The following is a 26,772-nucleotide window of genomic DNA, read 5'->3' on the forward strand; positions in this document are numbered from 1 at the left end:
CCCTTGCCTTCTACTTGCATTTAATTAATAGGAGCACCAAAAGAGGATGGGAAAGAATGAGACACACACACACCACACACAAATGCTCTTGTTATCTCAATTTACCTACCTTCCCTATGAGATCTAAACTTCCTTTTTCAATAACAATCTTTGCAGAACATTTCCTCATTATACAGACAAACCCACATACATGATTAAATGAAAATACAGATCTAGTTCACGCCAATCCTCAGGGTTTTTTCCTTAGTATATAAACAAACAGTAGTAAGCTTTATAAGAAACTATATACTGAGAGGCATTTTTCTCTAAATCTAACCAATTAAAACAATTTAAATAAAACCTTATTGGGACTTCCCTGGTAGCGCAGTGGTTAAGGATCTGCCTGCCAGTGCAAGGGACACAGGTTCGATCCCTGGCCCAGCAAGATTCCCACATGCTGCAGAGCAACTAAGCCCATGCGCCTCAATCAGAGCCTCTGCCCTAGAGCCCATGAGTCACAACTACTGAACTTGCATGCCTAGAGCCCATGCTCTGCAACAAGAGAAGCCCCTGCAATAAGCCCACGCACCGCAAGAAAGAGTAGTCCCCACTTGCTGCAACTAGAGAAAGCCTGTCTGCAGCAAAGACCCCAACACAGCCAACAAATTAATTAAAAATTCCTTATTAATGATCAGAAAGAATCCAGTTTTGTTGGCAAATAAGTAGGTCTTCTTCCTTTTCTTCTTAAAGGAGTACTGGTAAAAGTATTTGTTAAAGGAGCCAATGATAGGTACATTTCACTTTTATAGGTTTCAAAACTGCTCACAACAAATAATCTAGTGAACTTTATTCAGTTTCAACTTGGGAGAATGTAAAACTATATTCTATTCAGAACCTATTAAAAAAGTAAAACGGGGACTTCCCTTGTGGTCCAGTGGTTAAGACTCCATGCTTCGAATACATGGGCCATAGGTTTGATCCCTGGTTGGGGAACTAGGAATCCCACATGCTGTGTGGCACAGCCAAAAAAAAGTAAAACAAAACCATAAAAACCATTAAGAATGACAACAAAATCAACAACTCCTTAATTTAGAAGATGATCATCCCCTTTTACTAAGAACCTAAGTCTCCATGGAACAAAACTCAGGAAAGGAGAATCAATTTTAGACCTCATTCCACACGACTTTAGTTTCTGAAGTACTAAAAAGAACTTATTTTGCTTGCAGGAAGGTTCCACAGAACGGAGTCAAAGTAAAACAATAAAATGCATAGTCAGTGCATGTGAAAAAAAAGTGTACAATCTATATATATTCATAAAAGAAATATTTTAGTTCAAAAAAATTAAAAGCCTGATCTAAGATTGGAATTATTCTGGGACTACCTAGTAGTAATGCTTAGCTCTTATTGTGTTGATATCATGAATATATACATGAACTATTAAAATTTAATATGATATAGTCAATAGACAACTCTGTTCTATATTTATGTTTATTAAAAACTGCCAGAAACAAAGAAAGCCTGTACAAAAAACCCCAACATCCTCAGTTTGAGACAGTAATTTCCACCCTTTATCCGCTAAAGCTGCATAGCCGTATAATTGCTGAAGTAGTTCCATGCTGTGTCTCCTGTTGCCATGTCCTCAGTGTTGTATTTATTCTCCATCCGCCATGTCTTCTCCTTCTTCCCTACCTGCCATAAACAAACAAAACCTGTAAAAAAAAATTCTATAATACCTATTACTCTGAAACAGTATTCTTTAGAGACATTATCGTTTAGGACCCCCCCCACTCCGTGGCCATGTCCTCTTCCTCTGCCTCGCCGGCCATAAACAAATAAAATCTGTTCAAAAAATAACCCATAATACCTACTACTTTGAAATAGTAGTCTTCAGAGACATTATCGCCTAGGACCCCCTCTTCCTCTGCCTCGGCCACGTCCTCTTCCCCTTCCTCGGCCTCGGCCTCTTCCTGCAACTGAGGGAAAAGAAAAACAAAGTAAGGTAAATTCTCTTCTATGATGATGTTACCTGGCCACCACAAACAGCACCTGCAGTAAAGAAAACATTCATTCAGCTTCTCTCAAATGTAACTTCAGAGTCACCCTTTACAACAGTTTATCATGCAGAACAAAGAATTGCTGGCCTACTAATACCTTAATATTTATTTCATTTGACTTTATTTACTGAGAAATTTCATCAAGTTTAAAAATAACCTTTCTTTGTATTGTGCCTCAAATTCACCACAAAATGAAATACAAGTGATCTGAACCTCACACAAGATGAAAGAGATATACTAATGGAACAGAACACAAACACTATGTGCCACATTTTTTTGTTACTGAATAGAATCCAAGGAAGTTAATTCATGCCAAGAACGTTTAAAACATATTCTCATATCAGGGGCTTCCTATGTGGCTCAGTGGTTAAGAATCCACCTGCCAATGCAGGGGACACGGGTTCTATCCCTGCTACAGGAAGATCCCACATGCTGAGGAGCAACTAAGCCCGTGTGCCACAACTACTGAGCCCATGTGCCGCAAATACTGAAGCCCACGCACGTAGAGCCCGTACTCCACAAGAGAAGCCACGGCAATAAAGAACACCCGTACCACAATGAAGAGCAGCCCCTGCTTGCTGCAACTAGAGAAAGACCGTGTGCAGCAACGAAGACCCAACACAGCCAATAAATAAATAAATAAATAAATAATAAAATATATTACATCAAATAATAACTTAATGACTTTTCAGAATCTTAAGTCATCTGATCCAATCATAATCTAGTACTTTAATCCAGTTGTAATATCCCTGTTACTTGGTCATCCTAGCTTTGAATTTTACATTTGCAGACACCTATGAATATTTAGAAAATCCTGACGTTTCTACTCACTGTTCCTAGTCTTATCTTCAAAGCAGTAGAGTAAGTCTGGCAATTCTCTTAAAATAAGGCAGATTAACCACAATTACATCCAATTCCTTCCAAAGTACTATTCACGATAGAAAAGGAATAAAAATGGCAAATACCCATAAGATGGGGAAAAAATGCAGAGAAAACAAAGTAATTGAAAGAGTTCAACAAATTTTTAAGTCAGAAAATAGACTGAGAACTACAAATGCTTAGTAAAGGAAGAATAACTTTTAAAAGACCTAGGACCTTGGAAGCCAGGGGTGAGATGATGAGGCAGGGGCGTGAAAACAAGGGTGGGGAGGGGGGTGACTGTTGACAATCCCTTGTGTTGAGCAGTAGACCAGCTAGTCCTCTTCCACACCTTCCAATGCTAATGATTATCTCCCTGACAGGTAGGTAGGAGAGAAAAGATAAAAGTGACCTCAAGACCTTGAAGCAGAAAGGCTTTGGATTGAAAACTCGTGAAGTGGATGGCAGCAGAAGTCACAGAGCTGGAGGGAAGGAAGAGGGGGATCAAGTCAGTGTTTTTCAGGCTATGTGTTGTGTCACAACCTGAATTTTTTTAACTCAAAGAGAATAAGATAGGAAACTTCAGGGCGTCTATAACGTATTAAGACTAAATAATTCTTCCTGAAACTTTTGCTTCATTTATATATATGAATGTCAGGTCATGACGTGAAGTACAATGTATTTCTTAGTATGGGTGGAAGGAAAAGTCTCAAAATCATTGTGTTAAGTTTAATATCCACCCCGTTCACCCACCCTTCTCTATAATGCTGGCTGCCAGACATATGTCTCCCATGGTAGGTGACTAGAGTCTTTTTCTGAGAAAATCAGCTCCAGAAAAGACTTCCGGATCCTGAAATTTTGGGTCCCTTCGAGAAGCCAACTTACTTTGAACCCACCAGTTAAGGAGTCCAGCCTCCCTTCCCAGTTCTCTTTTCATGGTCCTTCTTAAGCAATAGATGGCCAAAGTGCAAGATACTACAGTAAAACCTTCAACATAAAGACCAAGAGATCAAATAAAAAGAGAAACCAGAGAAAACAACACCAAGTACAGAATAAAAGACAAAGAGAACAATAAGAAAAAAGACTCAGAAAGAATCAGTCAAAAGACCCAATTACTTAGAATTCCAAGAAGAACAGAACAAGCAAAACAGAAGAAATTTATCAAAATTATGTAAGTAAATTTCTTAGCTCTAAAAGGCAAGACTATCTATACTGAAAGGGTCCACCAAATTACCCAGAATAACAAAATGGACAAAATGCTAAGTCATTAAGAAATTTCAGAATAGCAAGAATAAAGAGTTAATGTCCAAATCTTCCAAAGTTTGCAGGGATTGGGGGGACCAGGCCATGCACAATGGGACAGGAAGTAAGAATGACATCAGTCTTTTGAATAACAACAACAGGAACTATAAGAAACACTATAGGGACTTCCCTGGTGGCACAGTGGTTAAGAATCTGCCTGCCAATGCAGGGGACGCCAGTCTGATCCCTGGTCTGGGAAGAACCCACATGGAGTGGAGGAACTAAGCCCGTGTGCCACAACTACTGAGCCTGCACGCCACAACTACTGAAGCCCACATGCCCTAAACCCCATGCTCCGCAACAAGAGAAGCCACTACAATGAGAAGCCTAAGCACTGCAATGAAGAACAGCCCCTGCTCACCACAACTAGAGAAAGCTCACACGCAGCAATGAAGACACAACGCAGCCCAAAAAAAAAGGAAAAGAAAAGAAAAAAGAAACACTGGAAGTACTCATGGCAAGTATAGGAAATTAAAACAAACCAACCAACATATGTTGTCTGCAAATATAAATATATATAGTGGATTAGGGTATAAATACGCTATACACAAAAATGTTTATAATCCTTCAAACTTACCAGCTTCCCTTTTCTTAGACTTCACCTTCGGTTCAACATCCACGAGTAGTGTATCCAGAGGTAAGCTGTCTGGCAGAATAAAATATCGAATGTTATTTCCTCGAATACTCAATGTTTCCAGCTGTACAGGTTCTCTGTTCTTCAGGGTCATTTTCACAGCTTTCAGATGTGTATTCATGCTGACATCTACACCTGGAGGGAAAAAAGAGGGCAATTATTAGGAAGGCAGCCAATTAATCTATCAAGCCACTGCTAGTACCATATCACTGAACAGTTCTGCTACAATGCAAGTTTCTATGACATAATTTAGTACAATTTATTACAACAGGTAATGATGTCAGTATAAACCAGAAGTCTTTCCTTCCTATCTAGCTTGTTTACTAATCTTTTGTACAATTTATTACAACTGGTACTGATGTCCAGTATAAACCAGAAATCTTTCCTTCCTACCTAGCTTGTTGTTTACTAATCTTTTGTCCTCTTCTTTCCCCAAATTAATATACTCTTGATACATTCCATCTCGTTGGGGAACTTGATACGATGAGGGACAGGGAGAAAGAAATAAGATTTATGAGCTCTTTCTATGTTCCAGGAGCTGCATGCTAAGGCATTTTACTTTACTCCTCAATGTCCCTATAGTATATAGTATGATTATCCCTATTGTGAAGACTAAAATATACCCAGGATATAAGAAATTTGAAACAGTGGTTGTCAGTGGGGGAGGGAATTGTATTTTTACTAGATTTTGCTCCCCCAATTTACTAAATTGTCCTCCTGGGACATCATTTATTAAATGCCTACTGTATGTGAGGCAAACTTTTATGAGTGTCTTCCATCACTAGATTTTGAATTCCTAAAAAGCAGGAATATTCTCTTCCTCTACAACATGTAACAGAGCTCAGAAGACAGCAGACTAAATCACTGTTATAAATCATGGAATTTTAACAGGACAGAAATTACATTTCCTCAGACACAATCAGACTGTATCAAAACCTTATATTATACAGATTTCCTTTCATAGCAATTGTTGCAAAGTTCTAGCACACTCACAAATATTATCAGTTTAATACTACATATTCCTCTTGTTTACTCAGATGCCGGATCTGCATGTTAAAGAATTATTTATAAATTTACAATTTAAATATTTTAGACAGCAGAATGGGACCATATGCTAAGATAGCATTTTCTTCCATCAGTTCTTTTAAAAATTTGCCCTTTTCGGGGGGAGTAGCTACTATAGTGAAGAATCACACTGGCTACAAATATAAAACTACATATCATACATATATCATCAAAGAATTAGACATTAAGAAAAATGACAAAGAAAATACTCTAAAATGTTATGCTTAGGTAAAATTATGGTCCTCACCACCCTCTCCCCATTTCCCACATATTTTTACCCAAGATAATCAGACATGGAAACCTCACTCTCTATCTTCAAGGACTTTACAATCCAACAGGAGACACAAAATTCCTTTTTTTTTCTTTTCCGTTTTTTAAATTTTTGGCTGCACTGGCTCTTCACTGCTGCACACGGGCTTTCTCTAGTTGTGGCGAGTGGGGGCTATTCTTCATTGTGGTGCTCGGGCTTCTCAGTACAGTGGCTTCTCTAGTTGTGGAGCACAGGCTCTAGGCAAGCAGGCTTCAGTAGTTGCAGCACATGGACTCAGTAGTTGTGGCTCACGGGCTTAAGTTGCTCCGTGGCATATGCGATCTTCCCTGACCTGGGATCAAACCTATCTCCCCTGCATTGGCAGGCGAATTCTTAACCACTGCACCACCAGGAAGTCCCAGGGACACAAAATTCTAATAAAAGTAGTATGTGTTTTGGAAGATGCAACATTCCAGGGGACACGTACAGGCAAAAGTAGAGAAGGCATAAAGCAGGAAAACAGTGGTCACACATAGGATAAACTGGGGAATGCAGTCTGGTCTTAGCACAAGAACTTAAGGTGAGGCTTAAATAAGAAGGTCAATGAAATAATGCAGACAAAAGGAACAAAGAATCCTGGCCTGCAGGTGAAAGAGATAAGAAAAAAAGAAGTGTTATAAATACAGTCCAACCTCCATACCTGTGATTGTTCCATGGACCTGGGTTCCGTTCTTTAATTCAATGGTTACAGTTTCGTGACTCAATTTCATCAAAAATCTATAAAGACGATAGTAATAAAATGATAAATTTTCACTTTTAACACTTCAAAAACATGTTTACTAAGCCAAAGGGTGAAATTTCTAGGTGCTAAAAACCTACTATGGATGCTATTTGCACCAATTCCTGTTAATAGTTTGCATAACAATCGCAGCTTTCCCTGAATGATACCCTTAACATTAATGAGAAATTGTCACCTGGACATTTTTGATTCTCTAATCCATTATACAGCTTAACGTCTGATCCATGCATATAGATCCTGAAGTCAGTATAAGGCACAAAATTGAAATCAAGAAATTATACGAATAAAGATGCTCAAAAAATACAAGTTTCTAGTTATAAGACAATAAGTATTGGGGATGTAATGTACAACATGATGGCTGTAGTTAATACTGCTGTATGGTATATTTGAACACTGCTAAGAGACTTGATCCTAAAAGTTCTCATCATGAGGAAAAAAAACCCCCATTTTTTTCTTTTCTTTTGTATACATATGAGATGATGGATGTTAAACTTACTGTGCTAATCATTTCACAGCATATGTAACTCAAGTCATTATGCTGTATACCTTAAACTTACAGTGTTGTACGTCAATTATATCTGAATGAAACAAAAAAAATGACAAATTATAATTGGTATTAAAAGATCATATACTTATCATATGTGTATAAATAAGGTAAAAGTCTCCTTTTCTAACCTTCCTCCATACATGTGGGAATATTCTAGACTATTTTGTATGCAAACGAGCATTTACATAAAATTTACTTTTACAGAAACTGGGCCATACTTTAATGGCTTCTGTTCTCATTCAGCAGTTTAGAGACATTTATGCAACCCCCACCAAATTCATTTATGCAAATCCTCACCAACACTAATTGTCAGCAATCTTGTTTTGGTCAATTTGATAGGGGGAAAAAGACAATTTGCTTTTCCCTATTGCTTACTGAATAACTCTTCATGAATACAGGAAATCCATTTCTTCTGTTAATTTCCTATTCACGTTATTCACAACTCCAATTAGGTCAAATTCTTCTTTTATTTTCTATCAGTTTGCCACAGCAATTCAAGTTCATGGTTTTCTTTAGTCATACACTCTTTTCATTTTTATGTTGTTAAATTGATGAATCCTTCTTGGCTATGTAATTTGTTTAGAGAGATGATTCCCATCCCAAGATTATAAAAAACCTCTTATTTTCTTTTATTTTTATATTTAGAGTTTTAATCCACCTGGAATTCATCTCTTTTCTGTGCAATGTGAGGTAGGAATCTGCATTTATGATTTCCCCTAGTTGGATAGCCAGGTGCCACAATAATGTTTACTTAATAGTCATCCACTCCCCACTTCACACATTGCTCTGTTTTCCAACTTTTTATTATGAAATATTGCAGAGGAAGTTGAAGGGTTCACAAAGTATTAAAATGTTACCATTTGTGTGCATCTCCCCCCAACTTACACTTTCACCATATTATCTGAAAGTAAACTGCAGTCCTTCAGCATGCATTTTCTCATGAGGACATTCTCCCACATAACCATAACATCAAAATCACATCTAGGAAAATGAACAATAATTCTACAATATGATCTAATATACAACTCATATTCAAAATTTCTCATCTATAGTATGTACTTTGTATACCCTACCATAGCATCTATCACACTAAATGTAGGAATACCTACTTCCCCTCCCCAACTAGTCTACTGTTGAAGGTAAGGATTATGAGCTTTATATCTAGTCCTGAATTGTACCAGGCACTGAATAAGAGCTGGCTAAAATGTTTCAATGATTAAAGGGAAGTCAGCCTTAAAATATCACTTTTTAAGTGGTATAGACAGCTATCAAAAAAGGGGAAATTACTTGGTCTTGCATAAAGCAAGTCCCAAACTTGTTCTCATATAAAGAAAAAATCACGTGTTGAGTCCCTTCCCTTTCCATATGTGCTGTCAAGGAAAAAAGTCTCTCTTACAAGAATTCTTGAACTTAGCTCAAACTTAATAATCATGTATAACTACATAAGCACAGAATTTTCACCTAATGGTTTCTTCCCATTATCAATTAAAAAAAATCTTTAACTGTCCCATCCAGTAATAACTTTTACTTTTATAAAATCTCTCAAATCATTTTTAGAAAGAGATATGACTTAAGTAAAAATAAAATACTTTATTAATCAAGCAGTCTACCATACAGAAATAAAAGGAAAACCAGTAAGTAAGAAAACCTCTGAAACAATCAAAATACACTTTATCAAGTCCAAGGGTTTTTTTTTTGATAAATAATATTTATCATTATGTATTCTCTAGTAGTCCTTGTCCCTGGCGATGAGGATTAAAAATTAGCAAGATTAGGCCCCCAAGGAGCTCAAACTCCAGAAGGAAGAAGAGACACATGAAAGATTTTTTAAAAATATTTACGTAAATTTAAATCACAATAGAGATAGGCGCACGTTTTTACCGTGACTATAATGTAGCACGGATAGGAAGGAGTCAGATCTTAGTGGACTTCTAGTAAGAAGCTTGAAAAGTTGGAAATATGAAGCAAAGAGAGACAAGAGCAAAGATATAGTAACAAACAGCACAATGTACACAGAAATTATAGGTATTACTGATGTAATATTAAGTCCAAGAAAATGAGTAAGGAAGAGGTTCCTTTCACGGAACGCCCAAGCGCTGTTAAAGAATTCCCCTAGGAGAACTACTGAAAGGTTTTCATTAGTGGAGTGGAGTGTCATATTGGAAGACAAATTAAGTGGCTAGAGCAATACACAGATTAAAGTAAAAGTAATCAAGACATAGGAACAACAAACAGATCACTGAAACAGAAGAGTCCAGAAGTTCACTATACAGATAGCAGTTTGGGTTTTACAGGTGTGTACATTTTTCAAAATTGGGAAATGCAAACTGAATTTCATTGTATGAGATATTTACCTTAAAAAGTGAGATTAAATAATATGAGTGGGGAAAAAAAGGGGAGCTTGAACAGCTTAGTGGTGTCGACTGGAGTGGCAGGGAGGGTGTATTGAGGGCAGGAGAAAAAAAAACACAAGTTTTCCAGATTATCAAGAGAAAGAGGTCAACGATGACTCCCAGGTTTTTGGTTAGGGTGACAGTAAGATAATAGTGTCACCAACTGAGATATAGAAATAAGAAGGTCAACCGAAACTGCAAACCAGTTAAACACCCATTTTTCCTGGAGCAAAATACATTCTCCAGTTATTAGAAATTTTGTTTCTATAGTCTAAGACACAGAACAGGATTCAGTACAGCCATTAAAATTTACAGGAAAATTCTGTCATGACACGGACTATATTTAAATGAGACAAACTGATTCCAAAGGGTATTATGTAAAACTTAACTACAGATTCAGACTCGTAGGTATTGAGAAATTGAAAAAATAAACTAAATTCTGAGACATTTTTCTCCAAAGTTAAACTTCAAATAAAAATGGACAGTCTTCCAATTATAAGAAAAATAAGTACAAGGGATATAATGTACAACATGATAAATATAATTAACACTGCTGTACATTACATAAGAAAGTTAAGAGAATAAATCTTTTTTTTTGTTTTTTTTAAAAAATTTTTTTTTTGGGGGTACACCAGGTTCAATCATCTGTTTTTATACACATATCCCCGTATTCCCTCCCTTCCTTGACTCCCCCCCCCCGAGTCCCCCCCACCCTCCCCGCCCCAGTCCTCTAAGGCATCTTCCATCCTCGAGTTGGACTCCCTTTGTTATATAACAACTTCCCACTGACTATTTTACAGTTGGTAGTATATATATGTCTGTGCTACAGAGAGTAAATCTTAAAGTCCTCACCACAAGAAAATTTTTTTTGTCTATTTCTTTACTTTTGTATCTATATGAGATGATGGATGTTCACTAAACTTACTCTGATAATCACTTCGTGACCTGTGTAGATCAGATAACTATGCTGTACATCTAAAAGTTAATATTAGTGCCGTAGGCCAATTATATCTCAATAAAACTGGAAGAAAAAAAATGGACAAAAAGTTACCCTTAAATGCCTTCTCTACAAATACCACCCTGAATATAACAATAAGGATTTTATATGTTATTTCAAACATACTAGAAACTATCTACGGGTCTACCTTCACCACAAAACACATAAAGCTCCAACATGGCAGAGACTCTGCCCTTGAAAAAAAAAGAAAAAAATAATCCATTACCAGAGCACAGTGTAACAGGTGCCCAATAATTGGTCGACAATGACAATCCTTGACTGAACAGACAAGAAACTAGCCAATCTAGTTTATAACTACCAGCTGAGTTATCAGAAACCTCTCAGCTACAAGGAAAAACACCAAAACCCAATCAATTTGCAGGTACTTTACAATGAATTACTCCACTCAGTAAACAAGTCTTCAGTAGGCTCAACAAACCAGCCAAATTTAAACACAGAAATAAAGCAGAAGAAATCTCGATTACCTGCGTAATCAGTCAAAAAATACAGAAAAGAGATTCTGTCCCACGTTGGGAGATTTTTTCCTAAATCAAAGGCCTATTTTAAAGGGAAATGTAGGTTGAATAACGTTAAATCTAAGGAGTAAGAACGGGGCGGCGGGGGAGGGAGAGGGAGGAACACACTAAAAAAGAAACGACTTACGGAGCCAGAAGTCCATCCCTGATTTGAAACATTTCGGAACTGGGTTTCATTATTTCCAGATACACTCCTGCAGCTTCTAAGCACTCTTTCAAGCGCTACGGTAGTGTCATCGCGAAAAACGCTTTAATTGAAACTACTTACGCAGTATTATTTTTATGCCTCCCACGTTCTCAGGGAGCGTGGACCTAGTTATATTTGCCGGCTCCTGAGTGCTAAGACGAGCCAGGAAAGTACCCTACACTAGAGTACAACTTCTACTCGAAAAGAAAATCGGTAAGTCACCGAGAGTTAAGAGCTCGTATGCCTTGCGCCGCACCTCTAAGGCCTCTAAGACTCCAGGTGGGAAAACACGGCTCGGCCTTTACTTCCACCTCTTGGAGGCCACGCGGGATCCCCGCGCAACCCACTTTGGAGTCCGGGCCCGAGCGCCTGCGGCAGGACAGCCAAGATGGAGCGGGAGCGGCGGGCGCCGGAGGCCGTTAGCTGACCGCGCGCACACGCGGCTTTCGCGCCTCCAGCATCTGGGGCAGCCCAGCCTCCCGCTCACGGTTCAGACCGTCCCCGTACAGTCCCCACCCTGCTTGGTCACCTCCTCACCTCACGAGCTTCATCTTAGCGGCGCCGCCACCCTCTTGGTGCGATAGCGCACAAACCCCGACAACCGAGCGCCGACCGATTGCGGGTATGAATGGCCGGAAACACTTACGCCCGGGGCTCCGACGTAAGGAGCGCGCGGAGCGCTGCGGACGCACGGCGGAAATGCTGACGCCACGCTTGGGCCACTTTCCCTTCCGGCTGCGAGGAGCGCCATCGCGGCCTCTGGCGGCTGGAGGTGTGCCTTGCAACTGCTGAGAGCGTTCAGGGTTGGTTTAAGAGGAAACTTCCTGTAAGAGGGAGATCTGAGGAGATTAAATCCCATCAGCGGGCATGGCAGGGCTCCGTGTATTACTCAGCACCAAATTTACTCGTTAATGAAAGGAAATTCTAGGAGAAGTTCAGAGGATTATGCTAATTCTGCTCCAACATCAGGAACCTCAACATTACTTAATGCCCCTGAAGAAAATCACACAATTTAACTGATTATTTTCACTTTAAATTCTGGTCACAAATCTCAAGAGTTCCCTACCCTACCCAGAGATCGTGTTATCCTTCTCTAATGGATATTTTCTCCTTTAGCCTAGGTGATCTTCAAAACTACGGCTTTAATTTGCATCTCCAGCTTGGACTTCATTCCTGGTCATCAGAATTCCTAAAGGTTGTGAGGCAATGCTCATCAAACATTAATGTGCATAGGACTCACCTGCAGGAAACTTTAGTATGAAAATTCTAATTCCACTGGTATGAGGTCTGAAATTCTGCACTTCTAACAAGATGTTCGGTTGATGAAGATGCCCCTAGTCCATGGATCTCAATTTGAGTAGCAAGACTGTAATGGACATACGTGTGCTGCCTTCTCAACATCTATCCCCTGTCTTCCCAGCAGTTCCTGATAATCTCCTGGTGATCCGATGTGGACCAAATCGCTATAATTTTTCTTCGTTTTTATTTTCTAGCTTGGAATTTTCTTTTAGGATTTTTACTCTCTCATAGTATAAAACTGTCAAGAGTCCTGAAATAAAGTCAGCGAGAACGGAGCAACAAAGAAAAAGCCTTTATTTGCTGCTAGCAGGAGGGTCAGTCTGAAAGTGAGACTACTCTGTCTTTTTGGAGTTGGCCTAGGTTTTATGTTACAGCCATTTAGATTGGTCATAAGAAAGAAAAGGAACAAGGAAATGAGAAAGCAACATGTGGGGCAATACAACTATTCCATTATTAGTTTTTACAGTATTGCTTCTGTTTTATGTTTTGGCTTTTTGGCCATGGGGCATGTGGGATCTTAGCTCCCCAACTAGCAATTGAATCTGCACCCCCTGCACTGGAAGGCGAAGTCTTAACCACTGGACCGCCAGGGAAGTCTCATTATTAGCTTTTAGAAGTAGATGTCTTAATGATAAACGTGCACAAAAAAGCACATTCTGCAATTTGGACTGAGCAAGGAAAACAAACGATTTAAACAAATCCAGGAGATTACATTCACAATTTTAAGTTTGGCAAAAAGAATTTACAAGTAGGGGCTTATGTTTCTTGCTGTAGGGTTCTGAAAAAGAACTTCACAAATTTACAGAACCATAATATTGAGCACCAAGATGCATCATCTAGGCCGCAGCATTTGTTTTTAGCATGTGCGCATGGCAAAAGATGAACCAATCACAATTCTCCCCCCAGACTTTCTCAGGAGCCCTCAGGAATGGAGGCCTCTCTTTTAACTAGGATAAATTCGCTGTGAGCTTATATGATCTTTGAAAGCTCAGTCAAGCAAGATAATTTATTCAGTGGATCATGATTAGTTTTTAGTAGACAACAAAATCAAATGAACCAACTTTCAAGTGTCTAATACACTATTGTAAAAGCAAACTATATTTTCACAGGGTGCTTAAACATCTGACTATAGTTTTAGAAAATAAAATCTAGAACAAACTGCAGACATAAATTATACATCGAATATGAATTCCTTATGTATCGAAAATAAATATGTATATTTTCATATGGTGTGACATTTGTAAGGATTCCCCTGCTCCTGACTGTGGTGAATACATGCATAGTGGAATAGATCACTCAGAAGCAGAGACCCGGTGACTTCCCTGGCAGTCCAGTGGTTCAGACTCCCGCTCCCAATGCAGGGGGCCCGGGTTCCATCTCTGGCCAGGGTACTAGATCTTGCATGGAGCAACTAAAAGATCACACATGCCGCAACTAAAGATCCCACATGCAGCAAAGAAAAGAAGATCCCATATGCTATAACTAAGACCTGGTGCAAATAAATAAATAAATATTAAAAAAAAAAAGCAGAGGCCCATTTTTGGGGAATGGAAACTTATATGGTTTGTGTATATGTGTATGTCAGAATTGAGTTACTACAGATAAAGTGGTTTACACACAAAAAGAAATCCCATCATCTGACAATCTAAGGTGAAGGCAAATATAGGTCAGATATTCTCTCAATAGCAGATAATCAGCTTTAATCAGGCTGGCAGTCTACTCCTGAGTTTTTCCCCAATTTAAGCCTTTTGTTATATGCCATTCAAGTATATTGTTGACCCTTGAACAACTCTGGTGTTAGGGGCACAGACCCTCTGCTCAGTGGAAAATCCATGCATAACTTACATTCCTCTGTCCATATCGCCAGTCTGATTCAACCAATTGATGATAACTGCTTAGTATCCTAGTATTTACTATTGGAAAAAAAAAATTCCCGTATAAGTGGACTTGTTTAAACTTGTGTTTATCAAGGGACAAATGAATGTATCAGGGACTGGGGATGGGTGTGGGGGGGCGGGCGGTAGACAAGTTTTTGCCAAGTAACACAAGGTATGGTGATGTGGCCAGTGGCTTCACCCACCAATACCTCTTATTTTGGTTTTTAAACCATTGAACGTGCCCAGACTAAACTGACAGGCAGCTCAATAAAGTTTTGTGGAAGATGTATTCTCAGAAAAACATCAGGCTTCACAAAGTTAGAGCACAGTTTGGCTGGACTTGGCTCCCAAAAAAGGAGGGCCGGAAGAGGGGAACTCACCTATATGATCACCTCTCTTCAGATTCTCAAGGGCAAAAGTATCCATTTACCCATTCTCACAGTTCTGCAAATAAGGAAAGAGTAGCACAGAGGGTGTGTTCAAAAGCAGAGTAGAACAAAGAATCCTAGTGAGAGAACCCTGGATTCTATCTTTAGAGGCTTCTAAGAGCCAAAGCTTTATCTGAACACCCGCCACGACTAAACCTGGTGGAACTTTCTACAATTTCTTGTAGACTCCTGTGCTCTGATGCCCAAAGAGGAAAGTGTGCAAGGAGACGCTGAAGCCCTGTATTTTGGGGAGGCGCTGGAATGCAGTGCCGGGAAGGAGAGAGAAGGATCAATCACCTCCCCTTTTCATTACATTAGCCCGCGACGAAGATCAGAGGTATCTGAACTGGAAGTCGCAGAGAGCAGTACCTGCAACCAACAGAGGAACCGGTGGCGAAGGATTTTCAAGACAAACCACCACCGCTGGGGGCGTGGGTGGCTTTATTCCAAGAGACCACCGCGGGAAAGGGAAGCTGCCGCCGCTGTGCGGCGAGGCGCCCACCCGCGGTGTGCGCACGCGAGGCCTCCCACCGCGCCTGCGCTGCGGTCGGATGCTGGCTCGCCTTTCCCCGACGCCCAGCCGTCAGGGCCCGGGTGAAAAACTGCGTGACACGCAGCGAGCGTGGCGGCCATCTTCATCTTCTGGGCGCGTCCTCTGAGAGGGTTCGGATAGAAGAGGAGCGTTGCGCAAGCGCGCCCAACACGGTCCCAGGTAACTCCCATCTGACGGGCGAGGCGTCGCCGTCGTCGCCGGAAGTTTGGCGTTTCTGCGCCGCGGGAGAGGCGGCGGTGGCGGCAGAAGCAGCCGAGTGTCTCCCGATACCCGGATGTGAGGCGGTTTGCTGGTTCGCGTCGGACCCTCGGCCGGGAGCGAGGAAGGTACGCAAGCGTCCCGGCCGCCCGCTGTCGCGTCGGCGGCGTCCTCGTCTCCCTGCTGCTAGCCCCTCCGGAGAGCCGGACGCTTCTCCCCCTTCCTGTCCTCCCCCACCCCCCCGCCCCGGGTCGTGTTGCCTCGCGCGCCCTTCCTAGTCCTCGGGTGCAGGTTCCTGGCGCTCCTGGGAGGGAGTGGGCGTCTCGGAGACACGGTCGCTTGAGGCAGGCAACCAACCTGCGCGGCTTGGCTGCCCGGTCTCTGCGTCACCTGCCGCGGCCCGCTGGGCCGTCAGAGGTAATAAGGAGCCGTGGGCGAGGACGGGGTCCAGCCGGGGCTCCCAGGCGACCGCGCGGGCTTCCGGAGCCCCGAGGTGGCGTGCGGCCATTGCGGCGGCCGGGGTGGTGTCTGCGCCAGCCCGCAGGTAGCCCGGCCTCGTCCCCGCCCCCGGCGTCTTTTCTTCCCCGCGTCTCCCCCGAACCAGCTGCTCCAACCCTGGCGGAGCTGCGGTCCTGCGGCTGGTTCCCCTGCCCTCCGCCACCCGCTGACCCGGCGTGAACCCTGAGGCCTCTGCAGTCCGCAGGGAGGGATGTGGGGATCCTGGCTTCATGGTCCTTAGCCTGGGAGAGGAGCGATGGCCCGGGTCCAAGGTCATAGAGTGATTCTGGTTGGACAGCAGGGTCTGGTCGCAGGCAGGCTGCTCTGGAGTAGAAATTGGGTGCGTTGAGGGCCATAGTGAAGTTTGTAGAGATAGATGCGAGCAGAAGGAAATTGGGTCCTGGATTTTGATCACTATTCCTAAGATTATTTCACAACGCGGGTTTGTTTTCCTCGGGCAAAATGGGAGAGATATCAAGCCCGAAAATTGGAGGCCGTTCCCACTCCCACGCCCTCAACAGCCCCCTTCCCTTCCCCCATCCCCAAGTGTTTTGTTTTGAAAACCTGGCACGTAATGTATTTTCCTGGAGAGGGGGTAGAGGAGGCAGGAGTTGAATCCTTGAGGTTTGAGAAGTACTGTGAATCTTGTTTTCGGGTGGCTTTTGGGTAGCTGGAAAGGGATTCTTTAGCAGAAAGTAATTGCAGCACACAGCACTTGAATAGTATTATCAAATGATGTTTCAGTAAATATCATCTGCAGAAACTAATAAAAGAATGCTACTTAATGGAAGAGTAGGATGTGGGTGTGCTTTTTCCCCCCACCTAAACATTTTTTTAAAAACTGGGTAAAACACGATTTCAATTTAAAACATTTTGGATACCGTGAATTATGCTACGAGGATGAGTCAAAAATTATCCGCACTCCGTTTATAGTAAAACTTCTATAAATTCTCCAACCAGAGTGTGGATTATTTTTGGCTCACTCTCGTATATTCAGCTTCTTCTGATTAGGTCCTTAGTTTCTGTTTTACACAGGGCACCAATACCAATGGAACTTTTTATAATTTAAAAAAGTTAAAAAATCTCACCGTGGAATTAGATATAAGAGAAGGATGAAAAGTGCTTAAAAAGTGCTTAATTTGGAAGCTGCAATTTCAGGCCTAGAGCATGTGCGGAAATGAGAGAGCTGTAACAGAGACACTTCCCCTTTTTAGGCAGAATGCAGTATATGCTCCTTAGGTCAGGTGTGTGACTTTGAAATTACCCTTGTTAGAACAAAACTTGCTCTGCTTTATGAGCTTCTGCCCACCTTACTAATTCCTGGGTAAAGAAACTATGCTGTCATTTTTCATTGATTAGTATTATAATTCTGTAGTGAAAAAGTAATTTTTTTAACATCAGACCCAAACAAGATTTTGTTCTAGGCCTTTAAATCTTTAGATTATGCTTCCAGAAGAACTGAAAAAGGACCCTGATTGATGAATGTCATTAACCTCTTTTGCTGGTTGGCCCTTTTTAGTTTGGTAATTCGTTACAGCACAAAGCTGGCTGTAATTATTCTAATAATGAAGGAGACTAGCATTGCACAATGGATTTTTTAATAGTTAAAAATATTTTTTCATGAGTTTTGTTAGCAGATTTATGTTACATGTTGAATAATTTGAATAACCTTAACTGAAGGTGATCAGAAGTTTAGAAGGTGGTTAGAAACCAACTGCAGTAAGATTGTTACCATACATAAGGACTCTGTTAACCACTCTGAAGCCCAGACTTTAATGTTTTTCTGTGCATCCTTTTTTCTTGGCACAGTGAAAGTTCTTTGCCTCTCTTTCGGCATAAGTTCTGTATATTAGCTTTTAACAACGTCATTCTGTTTACCTGAGCATCCTGTCTTTTTTTTTTTGAGGGCACTACATCTGATGCTTAACTGAATTATAGTTCACCTGAAGAAATCAAGATTTATATCATCTGCTGTCTTCAGCTTACTTTAAAGATTTATGGTTGCATATGTGAAATTCACAAGAGGTAAAACTCAGAATATAAATGAAAAATGGGGTTTTGAGTATTATTTTATTTTTTTAATTTTTGTTTTATTTTTTTATTTTTGGCCTCGAGTCGCAGCTTGCGGGATCTTAGTTGCCTGACCTGGGATTGAACCCTGGCTCTGGCAGTGAAAGGGTGGAGTCTTAACCACTGGACCACCAGGGAATTCTCTTAAGTGTTGCTTTAATATAGTAGTCTCAAACTTTTTGGTCAGGATCCCTTTACATTCTTAAAATTATGTAGGACTCCAAATAGCTTTTGTTTTATGTGAGTTATATCTATTGACAGTTATTGTACTTGAAATTAATTTAAATATATATATTCATTGAAAAATAAATAATAAACTAATCGCAGGTTAATATAAATGACTTTTTAATGGAAAACAACTATTTTCCAAAACAAAAAAAATTAATGAAAGGATGGCAACAGTTTTACATTTTTGTAAATCTCTTTGTTTGGCCTGATAGAAGACAGCTGGATTCTCCTATCAGCTTCTGCATTCAATCTTTATATGTTGTTCTGATTGAAGCATGTGAAGAAAATCCAACTTCACACCAGTGTGTTGGGAGGAGTACTTTAATAACATTTTCAGATAATTGTGATACTCTTCTTTGACTCATAACAAAACTCAAATCATAATTTTTTTTAAGTAAAGGTGATTTTTTAAAAAAATACTTATTTATTTTGGCTGTGCTGGGTCTTAGTTATGGCATGCAGGATCTTCATTGAGGCATTTGGCCTTCTTCATTGTGGCATGGGGACTCTTAGTTGTGGCATGCATGCGGGATCTAGTTCCCCAAGCAGGGATCCAACTCAGGGCTCTTCCATTGGGAGCTCGGAGTCCTATCCACTGGACCACCAGGGAAGTCCCAACAAGTGGTAATTTCTTAAAGGTTAGTTGTAGTGTGGAATCTGAAACCATATCTATATACTTTTCATACCATGTTGCATTAAATTTCATTGGTCTGTTTGCACTTTGAATTGATCTTTTACCTGTGTATGATTTTGGTCTCATGAACCCCCTGAAAGGGTCTCTGGAATCCCCACAATCCCTGTACCACACTTTGAGCACTACTGCTTTAATGTAAATAAGTTAATAGTTTAGAATTAATGTAATTATTGAAGCTGAAAGGGATAGTGGTAATATGGAAATAGAGTTGTTAGGTAGTTAAGTGAAATGAGTAACTGAGGTAAACATTTTCTTTTTCATGTTTTCTTTTCACCAAAAATATATCAGTATATTAATTATTATAGCTAATTATTTTGCGGGTGAGTCAAAAATTATCCGCACTACGGTTATATTAAAACTTATGTAAATTCTGCAGCCAGAGTGCAGGTAATTTTTGACTCACCCTTGTATTACAGCTAATAATTAATAATTGCTTATGATGTGCTAGAAACTGTTCTAAAGACTTTATATTAGGAAGTATTTCTATTGTACCATCTTTAGTGATAGTTAAGAGAAAGACGAATATAATTTAACTTACGTTTTTCCCTGCAGATAGTACAGTCTTTCTGACGTGTTATCTTTTATAATGCAGATATAGGTCCATTTTAGAAGATATATAATACCTAGATAATTTCTCTGTAAGGTATTGGAGATAGGGAATATGCTGATCCCCAGTTTTAGACTGTATTAACTCATCAGAAAATTGAGTTATTGAATAAAAAAATACTAGTAGTTTTTAAGAAGATAATCCTGTTAAAATGGAAATTTGTTTTATTTTGTTAAATCATTTCAACTAGTATTTGAAACTTTGTTGTGACCATGGTCACTAAATGAAATTTTTCTTCAAAAACAAAAATAGATAATTTTCGTAAGACAAATTTAGACTTATATTTAAAAAGCCTGATGCATATTAAAGTCTGTATCATTTGAGATTCACTTTTTTGGTAATAGCTTTATGGAGATACACTCAATCCTTAAAGAATACAACTCTGGGCTTTTCAGTATATTTCAGAGTTGTGCAACCATTACCACTGTCTAATTTTAGCATATTTTCATCATTCCAAAAAAGAAGCCCCATGCCTATACTGACATGTTATTGCTTATTTCCTTTCTTCCCTACCCCCTTACTACTATTAATCTACTTTCTGTTTTTGTAGATTTGTTTGTTCTGGACATTTTAGATAAATGGAATCAAGCAACATTTGGCATTTTGTGACTGGCTTCTTTTACTTAGCATAATGTTTTTATGGTTCAACCATGTTGTAGCATGTATCTGTACTTCATTCCTGTTTATGACTATATATAGTATTCCATTGTGTAGACATACCACGTTTTATTTATCCACTCATTAGGTCATAAACAGTTGGGTTATGCCCACTTCTTGGCTATTATGAATAATGCTGCTTTGCACATTTGTGTGTAGGTTGCTGTGTAGATAGCCAGATTCATTTTTGAGCTTTCCCAATATATTTTACATAGATATAAACACTGTATAGTTATTTATTTCACAACTGATAAGTACATTCTTTTTTGATGTGAAAGATTCAACCATTACATAAATATATAAGTAAAATGGGAAGGTATTTAAAAAAATTCTTTGTATACCCTTTCATCTCCATCTTTTACCACTCTACAGGTAACTACTGCTGATCTTTTAGGGTGTATTCTTTCAGTGTGTTTTCTATGTGTTAGTATACTTATATATGACATGTTAATTTATCTCTTTTTTACAAAATTACTTTATGCAATTTACATACCTCTTATTTCTAATGACTATCAAAATTCTACCTTGGCATTTTGTTTTTTTTCTCTTATGGGCATTTGGGCTGTTTTGGATATTTTTGCTACTATAAATGCTACTGATGTTATTGTTGCTGTCATATAATTTTTTTTTTTGGCTTTATTTTCTTGATGTGGGTGGATGGTAGTATAATAAGTTGTGGAGAACGAACATAGTGGGATGACTTGACTGTTTGACAGTTGAGTTTAAGGTGCCTTTAAGACATCAGGATGGAGATGTCCAGTTTGTTGTTGGATATCTGAGTAGCACTAGGAATGGAAATAGTGTTGGGGATATTCATTTGTATGTTAACGGCGTTACAGGTGGTAATTGGAAGTATTAGTATAGATGAAATCTAGTGTGTGTCTTTTGTGGTAAGAGAACAAACCTTGAGGAATGTTAATTTTTAAGAGGCCAGTGGAGGAAGAGAACTTTAAAAATTAAATTGTCCATGTCTGTCTTTTTTAGAGTTTTAACTAATAATGTTGAGTTTTACTGAATATCTGTTATAAATATAGTGTAATAGAGAGATTTTGTCTTGAATGCTTGAAAAAATTTATTAGGGTCAATACCTTGTATTACTGTGTGTGTGTTTCTGTTGCATTCTCTGTTAATGGTTTAGTTGCTTCAGTTGTGACTTTTTAACATGTCTTTGGTTAGTGGTAGTTTATGTTGTTTAAAATGCTTTTTAATCTCTAAGTATTTATTGGGCATTTTAGAATGTGAGAAATATTTGGATTACCCTAAATAGTGGGTGAATGGATTGGCAGGATACAGAGAAATAAGCAAGAGATGACTCTGTAGAGCCAGATCTTGTGGAAGGAGAAAATAGGAATCACCAAACACTAGGCCTTAGAGAAACCTGAAGTTAGTTGAGGACTCAGAAGGTTGCTGAGAAATAGTGCAGCTCTAGCATTTGGCTTACCTTGTTTTAATTACTCTGGGGGAATTAAAATGAGGTAAGCCAGATGTTCAATCAGGGGTGATTTTTGCCTCCCAGGGGACATTTGGCATTGTCTAAAGATATATTTGATTGTCAGAACTGAGGGCAAGGTGCTACTGGTATCTAGTAGGTATAGATCAGGGATGCTGCTGTTAAACATCCTTCATGCTCAGGACAAACTGCCCCTGCCCCCCAAAGATTTTATTTGCTCCAAAATGTTAATAGTGACGAGACTGGAAACCTTGCATTATAGTGACTTTGTGTTGGCTGCTCTTGGGTCAGTAATCTGTTAGGGAGCACAGGGGCAGGAGAATATAACTATTTATGAACTCCCTAGGACCCCCCCCCCCCCCCCCGGCTTTTTTTTAAAGCAGATACCTGTGGGCATCGTGAATTTTCAGAAACGGGTTATGAACTTGACAAGCCACCAGACTCAGATTTTCAGTGACTATGTTTCTTATCTCTTGAATGTGGCAAAAGGATTGTGTAGTTGAAATGGACTAAGAATTGGTAGGTTATCAGAGTTAAGGAGATTAAGGACCTGTGGTCATTTACATGAATTTTGTAGCCTATGATGTTTGTAATAGTTTGGTTTGAGAAGAAGATTATGCTTGAAGAGTTTTTGGTGATCAGTAGATTACTACTGTGAAGGAAGATAGAAGGTATAAGAGCAGAATGATGTAATCTTTAAGAGAAAAGTAGGAAGAATTTTGCATGTGAGATGAAAAACTGCTGTGCTGGGAACATGGTAGGTCCCTTGATGTGAAACAGCCTGCTTAGGAGGTGTATTAGTTTCCTGTGTCTGCTGTAACAGATTATCACAAACCAAATGGCTTCAAACAACCAAAATTTATTTTCTCACAGTTCTAGATCCCCAGAGTCAGAAAGCAAGGTATAAGCATGGCTATGCTCTCTTTATAGGCTTAGAGGGGAATTTGCGTTTTGCCTTGTCAAACTTCTGGTGGCTGTCCTTGCATTCTTGGGCTTGTGAGCACAGAACTCCAATCTCTGCCTGTTTTCACATTGTTTTCTACTTTCTGTGTTTGTCTCTTTATGAGTGTCTCTTATAAGGATACTTGTCACTGTTTTAGGACCCACCTGAATAATCCATGATGGCCTCAAGATTCATATTTTCACTGGGAAAGGGTTTATGTGGGCTTCCAAAGGAAAGAGTTAAGAAAGAGGGAGCTCAGTAGTGGAAATAGAATCAGAAGGAAGATAATAAAGGAAAGGAAAGCCGATATGAGGAGCTTGCATCTGGTTGGTGGATGTGCATGACTTGTAGGGCCTTTACGACTGGATCTATGCAGATTGAAGGTTTTCAGTGTGAGACTTCTGATGCTATTGGTAGACCTTTTAGTCTGCTTTGTGCCAGGTTCAAACTGAGTATTGCTGAAAAGTTATCCTGTGATCTCAGAAGCAAATCTTTTTCCAGCTGGTTGGATGGCTCTCTGAATTTGCACCAATGTTTTATGGAACTGAAGAGTCTTTTGAAGTAGTTGGGGAAATACACCTTAAGTAAATTAGTTTGGAATTGAGAGGTATACTGAGCTGGATTCTGCAGTAAATATTTTGACAGAATTACTATACCTTGAGATGGCTAGACGTTTCCAGTGTTATATGAAATACCAAAAACACGTTGGTCAAAATACTCCTAGGGTTGTGTAGAAAAAGGCTGTTTGATTTTAAGAAATGTTTTTCTGGTGGGCATGGGGTGGGGGTTACATTGAGGTGATAGGGTAATTGTTTTTATTTGACTGGTTGATGTCATGTTTTAATAGAATCCCTGAAATTCCATCATCTCTGTGTTCCTTTTATCAATTTTGAAAGTGTGTGTATACACGTGTGCACACTAGTTTTGTAATCAAAACAAATTTTGTATTATTTTGGGTAACTTGGTTTTTTGCTGCATTCTGGAACAAAAAAGTTATCAGTTATTTGAAAGTAGAGCTGTTCCCTCTGCCTGGAACACTTTTTAGTCTCAGGTGGGAATATGCTTAATGCATTCATGGAATGGCAAGGGGGCCAAGATAACTGGAACAGGGTGAGAAGGAGAAAACTAGGAAGTAGTTAATAGTTAATATAAGCCTTTGCTTTTTCTCTGATTGAGATGGGAAGTCACTGGAATATTTTGAGCAGAGAAGTAATAGAGCCTGACTTAAATTTTAAAAGGACTACCTTGACTGTTTTGTGTAAGAAGCTTTGAAGGGGGGATGGAGGAGAGGGAGGGACAAGGCTGAAGGCAGAGTTACCAGTTAGGAAGGTGTTGCAAAAATCCAGGTGAGGAATAGTGGTAGCTTGGACCAGGGTGGTAGTGGTAGAGATGCTAAGTGGTCAGATTTTGGACATGGTAGATGGGTTAATGATGGCTTGAGTGGATATGAAGTTTAAGAGAAAAATTGGGGATGACTCTAAGGTTTTGTTCTAAACAATTGATGAATATATCATTTACTGAGATGAGGGGGAAAATCCTTTGGAAGTTTTAGGTTTAGGAGGCAAGATTAGGGTTTCAGTTATTGACATGTTAAAGTTTCAGGTGTTTAGTAGTTCAGTAAAAATCTCTATAAATAGTATTCCTGTGAGTTTAAAGTTTTTGTATCTCAGGTTATATTCTCCTGCATTTCTAGATTCTGTATTCTTTTTGTTCTCATTTTCTTTGACCTATTGAGTCAATTGAGGTAAATAATTTTCAGAACTTCCATTTTGATGAGATTTTAAAATGCATTGTATGTACATTTTAAATTTTAAAAAATGGTTAAAACCTTTATATGCCAGTAAAGCAGACCTGTTGAATGTCAGGATAAATGCACAGAAATGCAATAAAAATGAAGTTTCTCAAAAATGTCAAAGTAATAAATGTGCATTGTTATTATAGTCAAATTGCACTAAAAGCCTTACAGTGATGAATATTATCCTGCTCCTCACCTCACTATTTCTTTAAAAAATCTGTTTTCCCAGGGATAGAACACGGGCCCCCTGCATTGGGAGTGGGGCATCTTAGCCACTGGACCACCAGGGAAGTCCCTGGGCACTCTATTTTGTGTCATTGTTCTGTCCTATTGGTCTATTTGTCTATCCCTGAACCAATATCACACATTACTATGGTTTTATACTGTGTTGATATCTGGTAGGACAGGTTCACCCACCTTGTGGTTTTCTTAAGTGTGATTTCTTATGGCTTATGTAAAATAGGTTTTTTAAATTTCCAAACATCTGGGCATTTTCTACTTAGAGTTTTGTGGGTTTTTCATTTCTAGCATAATTGCATTGTGATCAGAGAGCACTTGTGGTATCATTCCTTAGATGTTTGTGGAGACTTGCTTTAGGTCTTGTATTTAGGGACGCTTTTGTAAATGTTCTGTGTGTGCCTGAGAAGAGTATATTTTGCACTTGTTGGGATAATATTGTGTGTATATTTATTAGGTCAAATTTAAAATTGTCTTGTTCATAATTCTGTATTAGTTCATAATTCTGTATAATGAATTTTTTGTTCGTTTTGTGTTTTGTCCATTTGTTTTGTGTTTTGTCTGTTTGTCCTATCAGTTGCTGAGAGGAGTGTTTCCAGATATCTAAGTTACAATTTTGGATTTATATATTTTTCTTTGTAGTTCTTTTAATTAGAGGACTGTTTATGTCAATTTGGAAATTATGTATTTTCAGACTATGTTTTTAGGTATGTGCAGTTTGGAATTGTTATATCTTCTTGTTGAATTGAAGCTTTTATCATTATGATATGACTCTTTAATATTGCTTTTTGTCTTAAGGTTCTTGTTTTGTTTTGGGGTGTTTGTTTGTTTGTTTGTTTTCCCATACCACATGGCTTGTGGGATCTTAGTTCCCTGACCAGGGATTGAACCCAGGACCTCAGCAGTGAGAGCATGCAGTCTTAACCACTGGACTGCTAGGGAATTCCCATTAAGGTTCTTGTTTGGGTATTAATATAGATGTACCAACTTTCTTTCAGTTAATATTTGTATGGTTTATTTCTTTCCCTCATTGTCCTTTAAATCTTTCTGTATCCTTATGTTCTAAGTGTGTCTCATAATCTTGGCTTATCTAGAGGATTTGATCCATGGATTTTTATCCATTACTCATAATGTAATTTCTGATATATTTGGGATTAAATGTCTTCTTTTGTGCTATTTGTACTGTCTGCTGTACATTTATTTTTCTATTTTTATTGTTAACATCATATCATTGTTAAACATATTGTGGGTATGGGTATGTGTGATTTGAATTCAGTCATTTTTTTCACCTGCAACTTAAAACATTACCACGACCTTTTCCCTTCATACATGGTGGAGCCGGAGGAGCTGCTGGTGGCTATGGGCCTCCCTTCTGCAAGTGGTCATGAAGCCTAAACTAATCATAATGGTTATCTTCTTCATCTACGTAGTTCACGTGGGTTTATGCCAACACTAGACTGGATGAGTTGTTGTTGTTTTGTTTGTTTGTTTTTTGGCCACACTGTGCAGCTTGTGGGATCTTAGTTCCCCAATCAGGGAATCAAACCCATGCCCCTGCAGTGGAAGCACAAAGCCCTAACTACTGGACTGCCAGGGAATTCCCAAGAGTTGTTCTTAATTTGGTGGGGATAGTCATT

General features: G+C 39.2%; 2 protein-coding genes across 11 annotated transcripts in view; one reads left to right on the plus strand and one right to left on the minus strand.

Annotated features, from left to right (window-relative positions):
• Positions 1-1,449: 1,449 nt before the first annotated feature.
• SNRPD1 (small nuclear ribonucleoprotein D1 polypeptide) lies at positions 1,450-14,774 on the minus strand. 6 transcript variants are annotated; one of them, XM_057698567.1, is made up of 6 exons: positions 12,139-12,240; positions 7,438-7,519; positions 6,843-6,919; positions 4,771-4,962; positions 1,844-1,952; positions 1,450-1,664 (listed from the first exon to the last, which is right to left on the minus strand). In XM_057698567.1, exons 3-5 carry the CDS (start codon positions 6,910-6,912, stop codon positions 1,876-1,878), a joined length of 339 nt encoding a protein of 112 aa, XP_057554550.1. In that variant the 5' UTR covers positions 6,913-6,919; positions 7,438-7,519; positions 12,139-12,240; the 3' UTR covers positions 1,450-1,664; positions 1,844-1,875. The 6 variants fall into 6 exon arrangements, with proteins under 6 accessions (XP_057554550.1, XP_057554547.1, XP_057554551.1 ...); XM_057698564.1 differs by lacking the exons at positions 7,438-7,519; positions 12,139-12,240 and adding an exon at positions 14,746-14,774; XM_057698568.1 differs by lacking the exons at positions 7,438-7,519; positions 12,139-12,240 and adding an exon at positions 12,248-12,394.
• A 1,171-nt stretch (positions 14,775-15,945) lies between these two features.
• Positions 15,946-26,772, plus strand: part of ESCO1 (establishment of sister chromatid cohesion N-acetyltransferase 1) — a 65,632-nt gene continuing 54,805 nt past the window's right edge. For 3 of the 5 annotated variants that reach the window (XR_009047955.1, XM_057698558.1, XM_057698562.1), the window contains exon 1: positions 15,946-16,084. The gene's annotated coding sequence lies outside the window, so the exon portion shown is untranslated. Of the gene's footprint in view, positions 16,085-16,274; positions 16,374-18,360; positions 18,480-26,772 lie in introns of those variants that run through there. The other 2 variants (XM_057698559.1, XM_057698561.1) reach the window with 2 other exon arrangements.

The sequence above is a fragment of the Hippopotamus amphibius genome, chromosome 11 (assembly GCF_030028045.1).
Source record: "Hippopotamus amphibius kiboko isolate mHipAmp2 chromosome 11, mHipAmp2.hap2, whole genome shotgun sequence".
Classification (NCBI taxonomy): Eukaryota; Metazoa; Chordata; class Mammalia; order Artiodactyla; family Hippopotamidae; genus Hippopotamus; species Hippopotamus amphibius.

Bases quoted from the DNA above. Each gene is read 5' to 3' on its own strand.
- SNRPD1 (XM_057698564.1), bottom strand. The intron at 4,963-6,842 runs GTATGGAGGTTG...TTTTCCCTCCAG, and splicing joins GGTCCATGGAACAATCACAG to GTGTAGATGTCAGCATGAAT. The intron at 1,953-4,770 runs GTAAGTTTGAAG...CTTTTCCCTCAG, and splicing joins GTCTAAGAAAAGGGAAGCTG to TTGCAGGAAGAGGCCGAGGC.